The 16,372-nt window shown below is 37.3% G+C and overlaps 1 protein-coding gene across 1 annotated transcript in view; it reads left to right on the top strand.

The window, feature by feature from the left end:
* LOC126277882 (ethanolaminephosphotransferase 1-like) overlaps positions 1-16,372 on the top strand; it is an 87,179-nt gene that overhangs the window by 27,760 nt on the left and 43,047 nt on the right. Inside the window, exons 3-4 of the mRNA XM_049977413.1 lie at positions 7,078-7,270; positions 11,228-11,490. Of these exons, the coding sequence (XP_049833370.1) occupies positions 7,078-7,270; positions 11,228-11,490 (456 nt within the window). The remainder of the gene's footprint in view (positions 1-7,077; positions 7,271-11,227; positions 11,491-16,372) is intronic.

Here is a 16,372-nt window from a genome sequence, read left to right as displayed (position 1 = left end):
GTGGTCCCATCAACATTTAGTATGTTGATGGCATTCTTAATGGGCGGTAATGACATGAATTTTTCCCCTTATTCTAGTTTAGTAGAGGCATTATGATATCTGAATTCAAAGCATTGGAAATTTAAAAATTTTTGCACAATATGCAATCAAATTGGAGGGAGGCAGCCAGTTTGCCAGCTAGGAATGCTCCTCAACAGCCCCTACAATCATACATCAAAGAAAACAGTAATCACTTATCTTCCACACTGTTGCAAAGGTGAGAGAAGTTTTTACCATACACTGTAGGAGACCTCATCTCACTTCTTTAATTGTGTAGAATCACAACACTCATTTATTTTTTAAGAAATGAAACATGAGTATTAGAATTACTGTTGGATCAAAGGAGATCTCTCACTGAAAAGCAAAAGCATTGAGTTGTCAACTGTTTATCCCTCCACGAGCCAGAATAAAATTACACAGAAAATACACACACTCGTGCACACTTGCTTGCTTACATGCACACATTCCTATACCCCTACATAGTTTTGACTGGACTAAGCTGTATTTCGACAGGTACATCAGTTGTGGTGAGATTAGTGTTGGGGGGGGGGGGGGGTAGAGAGAGGAGGAGGAGGCAGCAGTGAGAGAGTGGGCTGAATGGCGAGAGGCTTGGAGGGAGACAGTCAGTTCGTCAGCTAGGAATGCTCCCCAATGACCCCTTCAATAGTAAATTACATACTGAGCCCATATTCCTGCCACCCCTCGTTCCCACATATCTAGTTGACAAACCAGTTATCTTCCTCCGAAGGATAACTCTGAAAGCTAGCAAGTTTTCTCCCTTTTGTGCGTGTCTATTGACAACTGAACACTTTTGCTTTTTGGGGAGTGGTCTCCTATAAGCCAAAAATACCTACCTTTTTCAATAACTTTACAATAACATTTATAAGTATTAGAATTATAAGGCAAGGAAAGATACATGTGAAAGCTGAAGAAACATGAAGACACATTTTATTCTGTCATCATACCGGCCTAATTCAGTCGTGAACTGAAACTGTCCAGAATGACAATGGTTATTTTAAGGTATAATGCAGTCAAAAACAAGATTATGTAATGTGCAAATTTGCTCTGTTTTGCTGTAAAATAAAGTGGATAGAAAATAATAAACATAAAGGGCACTGCCCACTGGCAATGTGGTCAGTTTTGCAGTTGCATTCATAATCCATGCACATATGCATACAACATGCAAATAAATTTTATGACCTGGGTAGTTGATGTCAGCCTTTTATGGCTCACCTGAAGTTATGTGGCAGATTCCTGGATTTAAATATTGTGCTAGGTAGAAAACTTCACTCCTGAACATCATTAACTGTTCAGTACACTGGGAGATTCAAAAATTCCAGTTCATTACATAGAACGATGATTACGGTCTTGTCAGAGGTTTTTTTTTTTTTTTTTTTTTTTTTTTTTTTTTTTTTTTTTTTTTTTTTAAAGATGTCATATAATTGATCCTGTGTTGAAATGTGTGGAACACCTAGCTGTCTTTCTATTATCTTTTCTTGAATGAAGAAATAATTAATTTGAATATGTTTATTGTTATGTTGAAATAGAAGATTTTGTGTCAATCTCAGTGTAGCTTGATTTAATCTGAATAACTTCTGTTTCAGTGATCCCCTCAGTCACATGACCTTTATGTCATTATTTGGAAATGTGTGCTGTCCCTAATGTTAGACTTGACAATGGTAACTTGCCTTATAGTTACCTGCAAAAGAGCTCTACCAATGAGAGTGATGACACCACCTGTTGTAGGGTGAACAGTCATGTTACATGCACCAGTTTCTGCATCATTATAGCTCTTAAGTATTTTGTTGGTCCTGCTTAGACTATAAACATTGGCCAGATCAGTTGTACCAGGAGTCTGTCAGAATATTTGTTTCACATCTATTGTAAGGCAACAGAATGAAGTGATCTTGAAAGGAAACTTATATTTATATGCACTATTAGGACTCTTTTTCAGTCATTGGATACATAAGTACGCCAATTACTATGGGGAGTCAAATGAAAAAGTTAAATACTTTTTAATGAACAAAAGTGGAACCCAAGTGTATCATTTTTTGACATAGTCTTCCCATCATTCAACACATTTCCTCTAGCACAAGAAAGTGCACAGATTTCTTTGGAAAAAAAGAAAAGGAAATCATTTCGTTTGTGTGCGCAGCCACTTGTGCACTGCCTTCTACATCTCATCATCGGGACAAAATTTCTTTCCTCCTATCACCTCTTCGAATAGTCCAAACATTTGGGAATCACCTGTTGTGAGGTCTGGTGAGTATGGCAGATGGGACAGAGTGCAGCTCATGCAAGTGTTGCACAGACTGTATGAGGCCAAGCATTCTCATGTTACAAAATGACAGCTGTAGTTGTAAGTCCACATTGCTTGGTTCTTATTGCAGGGTGAATCTGATTTTTTTAACATATTGGAATATGACACACTGGTGATAATGTTTCCCTTGTCGTGTAGTGTTTCAAGACAGTGTGTCATCCATCCCAAAAGAGAGTCCACAGGACCTTCCCTGCAGATGGCTGCACTGTAACTTCTTGGGTTTTAGTGATGAGAAGTGGCACCATTCCTCACTTGCTCTATTCATTTTCGGTTCATAGTAGTTTACCCAAGTTTCATCTTCCATAATGATTCTCATGAAGAAGCCATCACTTCCTGCTTTAAATCACAACAAAAAGTTCTCTGCAGGTGTCAACGCATTGCTCTTTTTGTTCTGAAGTGAGCTGCCATGGCACCTATCTTGCAGATTCTTTGTGAAACTTAGGGACTTCATGAATGATGTGATATGCTGAGCCATGACTAACATTCAGATTTGCGGCTATTTCGTCCACCACCACATGGCAATTTTCCATCACAGTGGTCTCAACTGGTGCAATAGACTCTGGTGTCACCACACTATATGCATGGCACGGCACTGAGCATCTGTCGCAGAACTCACGTCGTTTCTAAACTTTCTACTCCACTCGCATATGAACCACCATGCATTTCAAAAGGTTTTATACCTTCACTGCTCAGGAAACATATGAGAGTATGCTATTCTTCCTTGGTGCATTCGCAAGTGGGGTAGTTATTTTGAGCTGGTGTTGTGGCCCCGTTTTGCTTGTCTGTAAATCATTGGTAACAGGACTACAGACTTTCAGCGTGAAATGGTGATTTTTAATTACTTTTTTAAGGTCTTCATCTCATTCCTCCTCGTACTTGGCGAAAGTGGAAATAACTTTTCTCAGTACCTTCAACTTCTGTTTCCTTTAGTTTTGGTGTTCGAACAGGTGTGCATTCTTGAGTATTGAAACTTGCAATAATTTCATTGCATATGTTTGCATTTACTGTACCATCATCAGAACATGCTTAGCTAAAGCCAAGTTCTACATCTGTACTCTGCAAGTCACATTTTGCTGTGTGGAAGAAGGTATGTCTAGTACCAGCGTGATTTACCAGCTTCTGTGTTGCAATTGTGAATGATAAATGGGAAAAATGACTGCTATGAAGTGACCATACGAGTCTATATGTCTCCGATTTTTCCCATGTCATTATCACAAGGGGAAATAGTATATTGCCTGACTCTTCTTTGAACATAGGCTCTTGTAATTTTAACAGTGTATTTCTGTGTGACATAGACCATCTGCCTTGTAGTGCCTGCCACTGTAGTTAGATAAGCTTCATCTCTCATGTTTATTAAACATACCCTTGGTGAAATTTCTTATTCTTATTTGTAGCTTCTCTAAAACACTTGTCAGTTCAACCCGGTAAGGGTCCAAGACTAATTAGCAGTTCTCAGAATCGTACATCCAAGGAGTTTATATGATACTTCGATACATCTTTCAGAGATTAATTGTATTTCCTTTGAATTATACTTCTTAATCTCACTCTGGCATCTGCTTTTCTTGCAGCTAATTCTATGTACTTTTTCTACTTTGGCATACTGCAGAATGTTATTGCTGGATGTTTTCCATGATTGGTTGCCAGCTGTTGTAGTTGAACAATAATGAAACTTTCTACCTACTTATGCACAATACGTTTCTTTTATCTGTTCTGTGTGTTAATTACTAGTCCCCACATCAAGTGACAGGTCTTCATGCAGTTTGCCACAGTTATCTGCCATTGCAACTTTCCCATTTACACCAGCATCATCCACAAATAGCCAGACTTGCTTGGAGCTCTGGAAATTACTTTTATATCTAAAGATTTTGTACCATTGAAGAATGACTTGTCATATTCTACCTGCTAGTAAGTTCTGAGCTCGATCCCTGCTATTCTGTTAACTCGTATTTTGATCAAAAAACTGCTGGGTCAAACTGTGTTGAATGCCTTCCAGAATTCAAAAAACTCATTATCAACATGGGTTCCTTTATATCTGCTGCCCTTTTGGGGGCCTTGTGGACAAACTGAATTGATAGAGTTTTACATGATTTGGATTTGCAGAAGCCATGCTGATTCCAACACAAGTCGTTTCCATTCTTCAGAAATATCACAATTAATTAGCATAAAATATGTTCCAAAGCTAAAACAGATTGATGCACTGTTCCAATGATCTTTTTAGATACTGGGAACGCCATGCACCTTTTTCCAGCTACTTAAATTCATTCATTTCTCCTGCAATCTGCACTAAAATGCTGCTAGAATGTGTTGTTTTATGTTCAGGTAGCACCTGATTGCCTTAAACAATTTTAGTTGATTCCTTCCTTGACAGCAACTGACTTAAAAAGCTTGAGTCTGTTAAACATGAAAAAATCGAAGAGGTTGGTGTCATAAGTCAATTCTTCTAACTGCTCTAAATAACTTTCAGAGCAACATTCAGAAAAATCTCAAAATCATTTTGACATTTGTGTTGTGATTGTATGGATGAGTGAGAGAACCATACATTACAGTCTTTCAATCTTGGAAGACCAAATTCCGTATTTTGGTTTTCTGTGTGATATCTTCCAATTGGGTGTCAGAATAGTCTCTGAGTGACTCAGTAAATTATTTTACTGACTTTTTGTTAGAGCATAACTATACAGGATTTATTGATACTTCTCGTGTAATTGTTCTTCCTCCCATTTTTTTCTTCATTAAACTCTTGTTTGTTAACAAGACATTAATTCACTACTGTTGAAACATGTTATGTCTTACCCATCCCTCACAATCTTGCTTTCCTCATACAAATTTGAAGTCTATTGTATAGTGCTTTTGAATTTTATCCATTTGTGATACATATCTTTGTACCCAGAGACGGATGTCAGAAATTAACCACTCAATCTGAGTGCCTTTCTTAATATACATTTTAACAACTGTAATCGGTGATGCCATAACAGCCTTATGGTCACTGATTCCTTCTTTGACAGCAACTGACTTAAAAAGCTTGAGTCTGTTAAACATGAAAAAATCGAAGAGGTTGTTGTCATAAGTCAATTCTTCTAACTGCTCTAAATAACTTTCAGAGCAACATTCAGAAAAATCTCTAACAAATCATAGTTTGTCACTCATATGAATTGTATGACTCCCTTTCTATAGATGGAAAGTTGAAATCTCCTCTTATTACAGTAGCAGGATGATAAATTTACGTGCGTTATTCACAGAGTTTTCTCGTAAGTGTTCTGCTACAGTAGCTTCTGAGGCATGTTGTCTGTAAAAGCATGAAATTAATGTGTTTGACCCACCTTCAGTGCTTACCTTTACACAAATTATTTTATATTGAGAATCCATAATAACCTCACTAGAAACTATTGAGTTCTTTATTTCAGTTATTGCACCACCATGGTTAGCATCTAGATTTTGCTGCTTGCTAGCCTTCTCTTACTTAGCAGTATGTAGACATTATTATCTTCTTATAGCTTCATTTTATTCTCCATAGTCTGTTTCCACCTGATATTGTATTTAATTATTTGTACTCTTTTGTAACCTTCAGGATCCTCCTTATCTTTGACAGTTTACCAACTGTGATGATGGGGTTTTAGTCTCGAGTGGAGTGATTTGTGAAAGCCTTCTTCATTTCTACCTTCATCATTTCTATGTTCCGAGTCTTTAGGAGAGTCTCTGTCCCTATTTCTCTGTGGAAGACTTCTTGATTCATTTTCTCAGTGTTATGCAGAAGCAATTCATCTGGTTTTGTGTGAAGAATTTCGTCTTTGGAAATAACATTATTTTCCCCTGTATAAAATCTCCATAGTGCTCATATGCATCGTGTCCTACAAAATCTCGCTCTACTGCCGTTTTTCCATTGTCCTTTGTCTCTGAAATGGAAATAAACATAACATGTGGCCCCTTTAGTATGTAAGTGCTTCATTTTTGGATTCTCATCCATCCGTATTCATGCGGACTAGTATATTCAAAAGGCTTATTTTCCACTCTGATTTAAAATGTATAGCAAAGTTCCTACTAACAATTAGATAAACCAAAAGTAGATGATGAGTTTTACTATTTGGGCCGCAAAATGACACAATGACCAAGGTACAGAGGATTTAAAATGCAGGCTGGCAACAGCAAGAAGAATGTTTCTGGAAAAGAGAAATTTGTAAACATCAAATACAAATTTAAGTGTGAAGCAGTCCTTTCTGAAGATATATGTATGGAATCTATCTTGTACTAAAGTGAAACATGGAGGATAAGCAGAAGACAACAAAAGCTATTAAGATGTGCAGATACGGAAGAATGTTGAAAATTGGCGGTAGATTGAATAATTGCTAGTTAGTGGAAAAATTTTGTAAAGTTGATATCAAACTAAAGAATAACTTTAATTAAATACAAAAACAGTGTTGGCAGTGGTAAATAATTCAGACTGGTTGGATGGGGAATGAAATGACGGGAAAGGCTATGACAGAAATGAAACACACAATGCAGCTGCAGAGGTTAAAATTCTTTTAACAATAAGAGATTTGAACAATGTTGAAACTGTTTAGGAAATTTAATAGTATTGTTGCTCATTGTACAATTATAAACACACATTATAAATATATTCTTTCTTTTTATTTTTCAAATTTATGACTTAGTTATTTTTTATTTTTTTATTTTCCACCTCCAAAGTAAGTGAAAGTAATTGGGTAATGGTCTTTCTGTTTCAGTTTTGCCCAAAATGGATTGCCCCGAATGTTCTGACATTTGCTGGTTTCTTGTTTACTGTATTTAATTTCATTCTGTTTTCTTATTACGACTATGAATTTTATGCGTCAAGTGATGATCACCCAGAAGTTGCTCCCATACCAAGATGGCTTTGGGCAGCTGCAGCCATTAACATTTTTTTAGCCTATACTTTGGGTAAGATAACATTATTTTCATTGTTGAGTTTATGTTCTTTATTTTTTATGAAATAATATTCATAGACAGATGTAAATTATGTAAGGGAGTAAAAAATATAAATAAAAGGAAAATTGATAAATGTATGCAGGGTGAAAATTCAAGATTTAGATGAACTAATGTAACATAAACTTTATGGCATGCAGTTTGTTGTTTTTATCATTTTACACTATCGTTGTGAAACACTTTGAGATAAGGTTGGTTATTTACTTTTTAGTTACCGTGTTGTTATAACAAGAAGTATAAATATTGGACAAATATTCAAATTTCATATGATTGTTTGGAAACAATAGAGTAGTGTCATTTTCATTGGATAAAACAACTGATCACAATTTAATACAAAGGAATTATAAGTTAGGACAGAGAACAGTACAAGTAGTACCCATGTTTGATGCTCATGTTTCTCGAGACAGCAATAAATATGTTCGAACGGCAAGTATGCAATAAGAGACAGTCATGCTGATGCTCAGATAAAATGACTTCTTTTTAATACATTTGCTACCATAAGTCAACTAAATCATGTGGGTGGCTTTTGAATTTTGGTATTTTTTTTCCTCAATGTAAGCAGCTGAATTTTGCAATGAACATAGTCTGTGATGTTTACATATCACTGCTACTTCCATAATGTATCAGGTTTTTGTATTGCGTTATTGTTTGCATCATTTATTCAGTACTTGGCACAGCAGTAAAAATATAAGCTTAACACACAAATGCAAAGAAAGCAACCCAAATATTAAAGCACATGTGGGCTAAGATCAGATGATTTGTAACCAGTATGAATTTATAATTTCAGACATATTCTGTAGAACAGAGATGGGCAGTAGATGGCTCACAGGCCAGATCTGGCACACAGTTGTTTTTCAGTGCTGTCCACCAAGCGAGGTGGCACAGTGATTAGCATAAGGGTCTTGCATTTGGGAGGATGATGGTTCAAACCCACATCTGGTCATCCAGACTTAGTTTTTCCGTGATTTCCCTAAATTGCTCCAAGAAAATGCTGGGATGGTTCCTTTGAAATGGCACGGCCGATTTCCTTCCTGATACTTGACACAATCTGAGCTTGTGCTCTATCCCTAATGACCTCAAGGTCGATGAGACGTTAAAACCAATCTTCCTTCCTTCCTTCTCCTTCCTTCTTTTCAGTCCAGCCCATGGAAGAAATTTGTCAGAGGGGGAGAGCAAAGTGCTGCAGAATTTTTTAACTGTATTTTTTGCGACAGCTGTTGTAAAATGTCATAAGGAAAGAATGCATAAACAAATTTAAACACCAGAAGGTGGGGTAAACATAAATTGAATGTACTTCCAAAAACACATGTTATGAGGCATAATTTGTTGGCATGTTATGTCGCAAAAGGAGTGCCATTCATATTGGTGCATTATGATAGAAGTTTGCCTTCATGTACTATGAGCACAGCTGTCGCATCAGTGATGGAGTGACACGCGAGCTGAAGTAAATTTGTGAATCAGACCTGCGGGTCACCAGATGTTGCCCATGCCTGCTCTAGGATGGATGACAGTTGGTAATACCAGTATTTCGCCTTTGCCTTTCCTGTCCAGTGAAAAAGTATTACAATTATTGCCACTAATACAGATTTCTGTCAAACAAACTGATGATTGATGTTGTTGAGATAGATGCAAAAATTGTTTATACAATTTGCACTTACAGGGTGATCCATTATAGTTACATAATATCTACTGTCCTGTGCCTCCATCCAAAAGAATATAAAGCCCACACATTTCTCTTTGCTGTGCCTTTAAATAAGCCCATAAATCAAGGTTTGAACAAGTAAAATTATTTTTATCACAGAAATGTAAAATGTGTGTCAGGTGATGTTTGCATAATGTTTCAACTCTCAACCTGTAGTGAACAGGTGTCACTAAATGTTGATTTCGAAGTAATAGCTGTTAAGAGTCCACTTAACTACCATTTTTACAATGTAACAATATTATGAAGAATGGAATGTAACAATAATATATTGTTTGATCTTTAGTATGTATAATATATATCTTCCACTTGCAATACCAGATTCTTAAGAAGTGAAAGCAACAACTACCTCCACTCTTCTTCTTGGGTAGTGTTTAACACTCATAATATTTTGAGAGATAGCACAAAAACAGACAGTAAGGTAAATTGTTAGTAAGTCTCCACTGTGAACAAGTGACTTATCTATAGAATGATGGCCTGCAAACACATTTTTGTGCTGTACATGGCGCTTGCTGTGCTTGTAGTATTATGCTTTGTAGCTCCAGCCTCGCCCCAACCACTCAGTGGCAACTATTACCCCATCATCTTGTCGACCCAAGGTTTTCAAATTACTGGAGACTTGCAATGCTGGGTCCATGAAACAAGCTGACTTGTCACTGAATTTTAATGATGTTTTGTACTTAAATACCATCATTAAGTGGCTATTCACCAGTATTCATATGTCCTCAGTCATCAATGGAATGTAATACCTTTCTTCCTCACTCAGAACCTTCAAATTTAAAATACCTCTTTTACTGATTGTGAATTTAGCAGTGCATGAGGACAGTGTATAGTTACTACTTCCCTTGGACCAGGCTCATTATATTACCAGATATTCCACCACCTTTGGCTAATTAGCTTAATGGTGACACTGTGCGTAATACTGGGATGGGTGGTTAATGAGGGATTTTCCTGGTGGCTGGAACCTAGACCTTGGAAGTCTCCAGTTCAGAATGGATTCAGATAGGCCAGTTCTACTCGTAATCACATTCTTGAAGTAGAATCTACCATCAGAATGTCAACACCTTGTTACATTATCTCTGGTCTTAGAAAATCTCATGCCCATACACTACATGAATGAAGCTTCCAAGGCGATATGCCTGTCTTTAAAAATTCTTATATCATGGGCTCTTTCATGTTAAAGGATCATCCCTTAGCAATCTATTTGAACTTACATTGGATTATCATGGGGGCAGAGTGTGTGTGTGTGTGTGTGTGTGTGTGTGTGTGTGTGTGTGTGTGTGTGTGTGTGTGTGTGTAAGTACTGCTTTTTTTGCCATTGCACACAGGACCTAATGTACCATCAGTACTGAATGTCAATGATCGTGACCTCTGTATACATATATATCACACTGGTCCCCTAAACATCATCACCAAACAACTTTACATAGAATTCAGAAGGGGGCTAAAATGATGGGGGCAGTATTTCAGCATTGAAATCTCATGTTAATCACTTTAGCCAATTCAAGTCTGTTCACCCCAACCCCAAGTTATACCTGAATCACCAACAGTTACATGGTTTTTAACTGTGCCCATGTCTTTGACTTTCTGCTGGATAGGAAACAGTCCTGGATGCCACACTTCATACATAAACTTAATATGTTACATTAGAAATATTTCTTTGGGGGCAGATAGACCCTTACTCATAAAAGTCTATACATAAGTCATCTCAACTCAACTTGATTATTGGAGCAACCTTTATGATTGGCTCATAATATGTGCTTTTCGTGCTATTAAGCCACCTCTTCAATTTCTGTTGACTCTGTTCTACTATGTTTCAGGGAATATTTGTTCATTTATTTGTATTATTTCTACTTTCCAGTGGTTCGAGATGTTGCTATTGTAATTATCTTTTGTTATGGCTTACTGAACGTTACAAAGAATTGTAGTGTTACCTGAAGTAGCCATCAGCACTTAGTTTTCCAGTAGATGATGCATCTATATGGTTCTGCTGTTCGAGACTTTTCTTTTGAAGTGATAATGCCGAAATTCATAAATATTGTGACACCATCCAATATAATGTTAATGGGCCACAGTAGTTACAGTTTCTTAATGTTGAAGGGGATTGAAGAAATGTATGTTATGCTGGATCTTTAATTTGTGTGTTTTTTAGTTAATATTAAAGTGATGTAATGTAATTTTCATTGTGACATTGTTTCATATTAAAAATACAGATGGAATTGATGGCAAGCAAGCACGACGCACTCAAACAAGTGGACCACTTGGAGAACTGTTTGACCACGGTCTTGATTCTTGGAGTGCAGTTCTCATACCAACATGCATGTACTCAATTTTTGGTCGCACAACGTACAGCATTTCTACACTACGAATGTATTATTGTCTATGGAATGTCTTCGTAAATTTTCATCTTTCGCACTGGGAGAAGTACAACACTGGAGTTCTGTTCCTTCCATGGGGATATGATGCTTCTATGCTGGTAACTATTCATTTAAGACAAGACAGTCAATCTTGAATGTATGAAGTAACAACAAAGACAGATTAAGAGATGTGTTAACAACAAAAAATTGTTACTTTATGTAATAAGAAAAAGCGATGTTACTATCTTTACTGTTTCTAGTCATTTTGTATGTTGTCTGCGTTCATCTCTTTTTTATTCCTTACTTTACCATGTGTGCATTGTATCTTGACACGCCCAGTGGGAGGTGCTTGAGGACAGGAATCTGAAGAAGTCTAAAGAGTTCAAGTCAGTATTGACTGTTTGACAGTTACTCCCCCCTTAGTTATCAAACAGTGTTGCTTTGTTTTATTAGTAATCAAATTTTAATGCTGTGTTTCATTTCACTTTTACGCAATTTGCAGCACTATTGAACTTGACTATAAAAACCAATTCCATTTTATTTTAGTTGTATGGAAATTAGATCATTAGCTCCATGCATTATTTTTGCTTTCAGAGATGTGTGAGACATAAATGTATGTTATGAGAAAGGCTTGTTCCCTCTGAACTGCTTCTTTTCCTTGAGACAGGAAGGTAACGCTTCCTTGTCCTTCCAGCAGCTCCACTAAAAGTGTTAAGTTACAGTGGACACAATTTAGAAAGAATTGTCAGTTTTGTATTTGTTTGTTCTTTTGCTCCAACCGAAGGTACTTCTATTTTCTGCTTTATAGTAATGTATTAAATTGTTATGGAGGGCCGTAACTGCATTGGTATTTGCTGACAATAACTATTTTGACACTAGTTCACATTTAACACTTGTAAATAACTGTTAAATTACATATAATGTCTTGAACACTTCTGACGATATCTATTTTCATGCATTTGCTCAACATACATTCCATCAAAAAAGTTGTTGCTTTTGTCAAGTACTCACTGAAAATTTGTAGCACCACCAACTCAGTGTTGCACGGAGTAGTTAAGAATGAATGTAGCAGATTGTCAACCATTTTGAAGAGAAACAAAATACACATTTCAGCCAGGTTATGAACATGTCATCTGTGATGCTTATATGTTTCTTCCACATTGTTACATACATCATTTCTTGAGATCAAATCTGTAGGCTTCATAGGCTAGTCAAGGTGAATAGTGGCTCCAGGAAGTTCCCCATACAACACAGTAACTATACAGCTTGATAGATTGTATGTAAAACAAGTTGTGGAACAGAGGGCAGAACATTATCAAACACCTTAATACGAGGAGCTAATGATTTACCTTATTTACTCGAATCTAAGCTGCACTTTTTTTCCAGTTTTTGTAATCCAAAAAACTGCCTGCGGCTTAGAATCGAGTGCAAAGTAAGCGGAAGTTCTGAAAAATGTTGGTAGGTGCCGCCACAACTAAGTTCTGCTGTCGAATATACATAGCACTGCACAGGCATGCTTTGCAGGCACAAAGATAAATACTGGTGCCAAAACTTCTGCGTCAGTTAAAAAAAAAAAAAAAAAAGAAAAGAAAGGGTGGAAGATGAGCTTTTTTCTCTGCCCCGAGTTTCGACCACTGCGTTTTCATACATTATCCAACGAAGTAAATACAAATTCCGTACTGTTCATCTTCGAATGTAGCAGCATTTCAGTGTACTACGAAAATCCGACTGGCAAGACTGTTTGGGATGTTTGTCAATATGGCCAACTCGATGTTCTGAATTTTTTCCTACCTGTGAAAAGAGATGGTTGCTAATAGGAACTTTTACGTATTGTGAATCACATGCAGTATTCTCTTCACCATAAGAATAATAAGAATATAAGCATTTTGCCATGTATTGTTCCGTGTTTGCTGCTATCTCATTTAAATCCTGTCTGCCTAATAAACTATGAAACTAGAGTGAGACAACACCAAATGCAGAAGAATATACTGATCATGTCATGTTTATATTCGTATTATTCTTATGCCTAGTAGTGGTACAGTCAGAAATGAAGCACGGCAATTGACTAGATTTTTAAATCTAAGATGGCTCTAATTTCTGTGCAGAATGTAATGAAGTAAAGAGGTGTCTGCAAAGATTTTCAAATGGAGAAAAATTTTTACTAAATTCTCATTCAGAACATCTTCTATCATATACAGTCTATTATTTGGTTCTTGTTGATCATTATCGAAGAAAGCAGCAGTGTAAGCAACAACAAATACCAATAGCAGTCTCTTACCATTGTTTCGCTAATGAGACGATTCCTCTCTTTTGTTTTTTAAATGTATGCGGCAGTAGTGTGTACAAAAGCAAGCCACGCAGCGAGCGGTGACAGGTCGTAAGCACACTATCAGAATGCGACAAACAATGCATGGCACACTACAGTAATGCATTTTCAGCTTAGAGTGACGTAAACACCTACAACAAAGAAAACGGCGCTTATCAGATCAAAGAAAAATAAGCAATCAATTCAAACCAGACAAAGCACGTGAAAAAGGAAGGGTACTCGTATAAATACAGACGGAGCACCTGACGCATAGCAATGGCTACCTGGTAAAGCTTAACTGCTAAGCTTACGACTCGAACCAAACTACTGTAGCTGTATCGTCATTCATTCGACCTAAATTGTCTCATATTACAATGGACCAACTTTGTTTCGATTTGGAGGTCCAGCCTAAAACTTTTCTCTCCCCTTGAATTTCAAGTCTCAAATTTCAGGTGCGACTTAGATTTGGGAAATTTTTTTTTCCTTGATTTCGAGTCTCATTTTTCAGGTGCGGCTTAGATTTGAGTGCGTCTTAGATTCGAGTAAATATGGTAAGTTAATGTCACTACCACAGACAGGACCCTTTTGTCATGTATATAACAGCCTCATAGAGCCACTTTCAACATAGACCACGCATTGCATGTAGTCTGAGTCTTTGATGCATCTTGTTTCATATTGTTCCCAAACTGGCAGAAATGTGAAGCAGTTTGAGCCATATCAACATTTCCAGTCCTTTACAGTCAGCTGTTGATGTCACTAGCTCATTGCAGTTGGCCAGTTTTGTGGTGGTTGAGCATATGGTATATTTTGTTCCAAATATTTTACTTTGTCCTGCCAGAGGATCGTTCAGAAACAGTCAGGAGGACTACTGTTTCATGTTTGTACCAGTCAATGCTCATTGGAAAACAAGTTTACACCATAAGCGGTGCCATATGCCAGCAGTTATTTCTACATGCAGTCTTATCTCCTCTGTTTTTTTTCTCATCGATCACTGGTATTTACTTTGTCTTCATTGTAACAGTAAGCGCTCAGTCCAGAACTGCACGACTGCTACGGTCACAGGTTCGAATCCTGCCTCGGGCACGGATGTGTGTGATGTCCTTAGGTTAATTAGGTTTAAGTAGTTCTAAATTCTAGGGGACTGATGACCACAGATGTTAAGTCCCATAGTGCTCAGAGCAATTTTTTTTATAACAGTAATTTATTAATTTCTCAGGATTTTGTTATCAACATTTCCCCATTGTTTTGTCTGTTGTTCCCAAAAGCCTGCATTTGGTTGCAAGAGTTCATAGCATAATGTGAGATAGTCTTTCCTCTGTTAATTGTCTTTGAGATATTTAGAGAATAAGGCTCTAAATTGCAGTTAATAAAATTGGTGACAATTGTTTTCTCACATTGTTCATGTCAGGCCTTGATGACTGTTGATGTGATGAAAAAAAGTGAGATAATTGTTTTAATGGGAAGACTTGTAGATGAATAACTCCTTTTCTGCTGCGCCCACAGTTACATAATTTATTTGTGAACATAAATCATCATTGGAACTATCTGTCATTTTCTGGCTGTCAAAAAAAAAAAAAAAAAAAAAAAAAAAAAAAAACACTAGATCGCGTGTTAAAAAAAAAAAAAAAAAATTTCACTATTATGTACAGAAAGTAAATAGATAACCTATGTTAACAACATAGTACATAAAAGAACTTACATTTGAAGATGATTCATAGACGTCATTCCATCTAGATGAAAGTATAATACAAGATGAAATCTCATATTCTATTACATACATATAGAATCAGGGGATATATAAATGTAATGTCAACAGGAAACTTTTGTATTGTGCAAGAGAACACTATTGATCATGCTCTCACTTCATCCCAATCCTCCGCCCCAGGGCCAGACTCCGTCCAAATTCAGATGTTGCAGCACCTTTCTCTTGTGGGCAAGCACTTTCTGCTTAACACGTACAACCACATCTGGGCAGAGGGCACATTTCCCGGACATTGGCGTGAAGCCACCATCATACCCATACTTAAGCCCAGTAAGGACAAAAACCATCCTTCTGGCTACTGCCCCATCTCTCTCACCACCTACGTTTGCAAGGTGATGGAACGTATGATTCATGCCCGGCTGGTATGGTGGCCCCAGTCTCGCAATTTACTGATGAATGCACAGTGTGGATTTTGAGCTCAGTGTTCTGCAGTTGACCATCTTATCACATTGTTCACCCGTGTCATGAATGGTCTTCAGCAGAAATCCCAGACTGTGACTGTGTTTTCCAATTTGGAGAAGTCCTACAACATCTGCTGGAGAACTGGTATCCTTCGTGCTCTTTATATGTGGCGCTTCCGTGGCTGCCTGCCCTGTTCCCTTCAGTAATTTTTAAAAGATCGAGTTTTCAAGGTTCATGTGGGTTCTGCTTTGTCGGACACCTTTATCCAGGAAAACTGTGTGCCTCAGGTGATGAAATCTTCTCGGGCTTCCATCCAGGCAGCTGCATCGGAAATCCTCAACGTTTCAATGAGTGTCATTCTCACCTCTTCTGGCGAAGATGATGAGAATGGCGCTCTTCGAAATGTCGCGGGTTTTCGATGCAGCTACCTGGATGGAAGCCCGAGAAGATCTTCGCCAGAAGAGATGAGAATGACACTCGTTGAAACATTACGGTTTTTCGATGCAGCTACCCGGATGGAAGCCCGAGAAGA

This window comes from Schistocerca gregaria, chromosome 6 (genome assembly GCF_023897955.1).
Source record: "Schistocerca gregaria isolate iqSchGreg1 chromosome 6, iqSchGreg1.2, whole genome shotgun sequence".
NCBI lineage: Eukaryota > Metazoa > Arthropoda > Insecta > Orthoptera > Acrididae > Schistocerca > Schistocerca gregaria.
The sequence above is the reverse complement of the archived record's forward strand: the minus strand, read 5'-3'. Positions and strand labels throughout refer to the sequence as shown.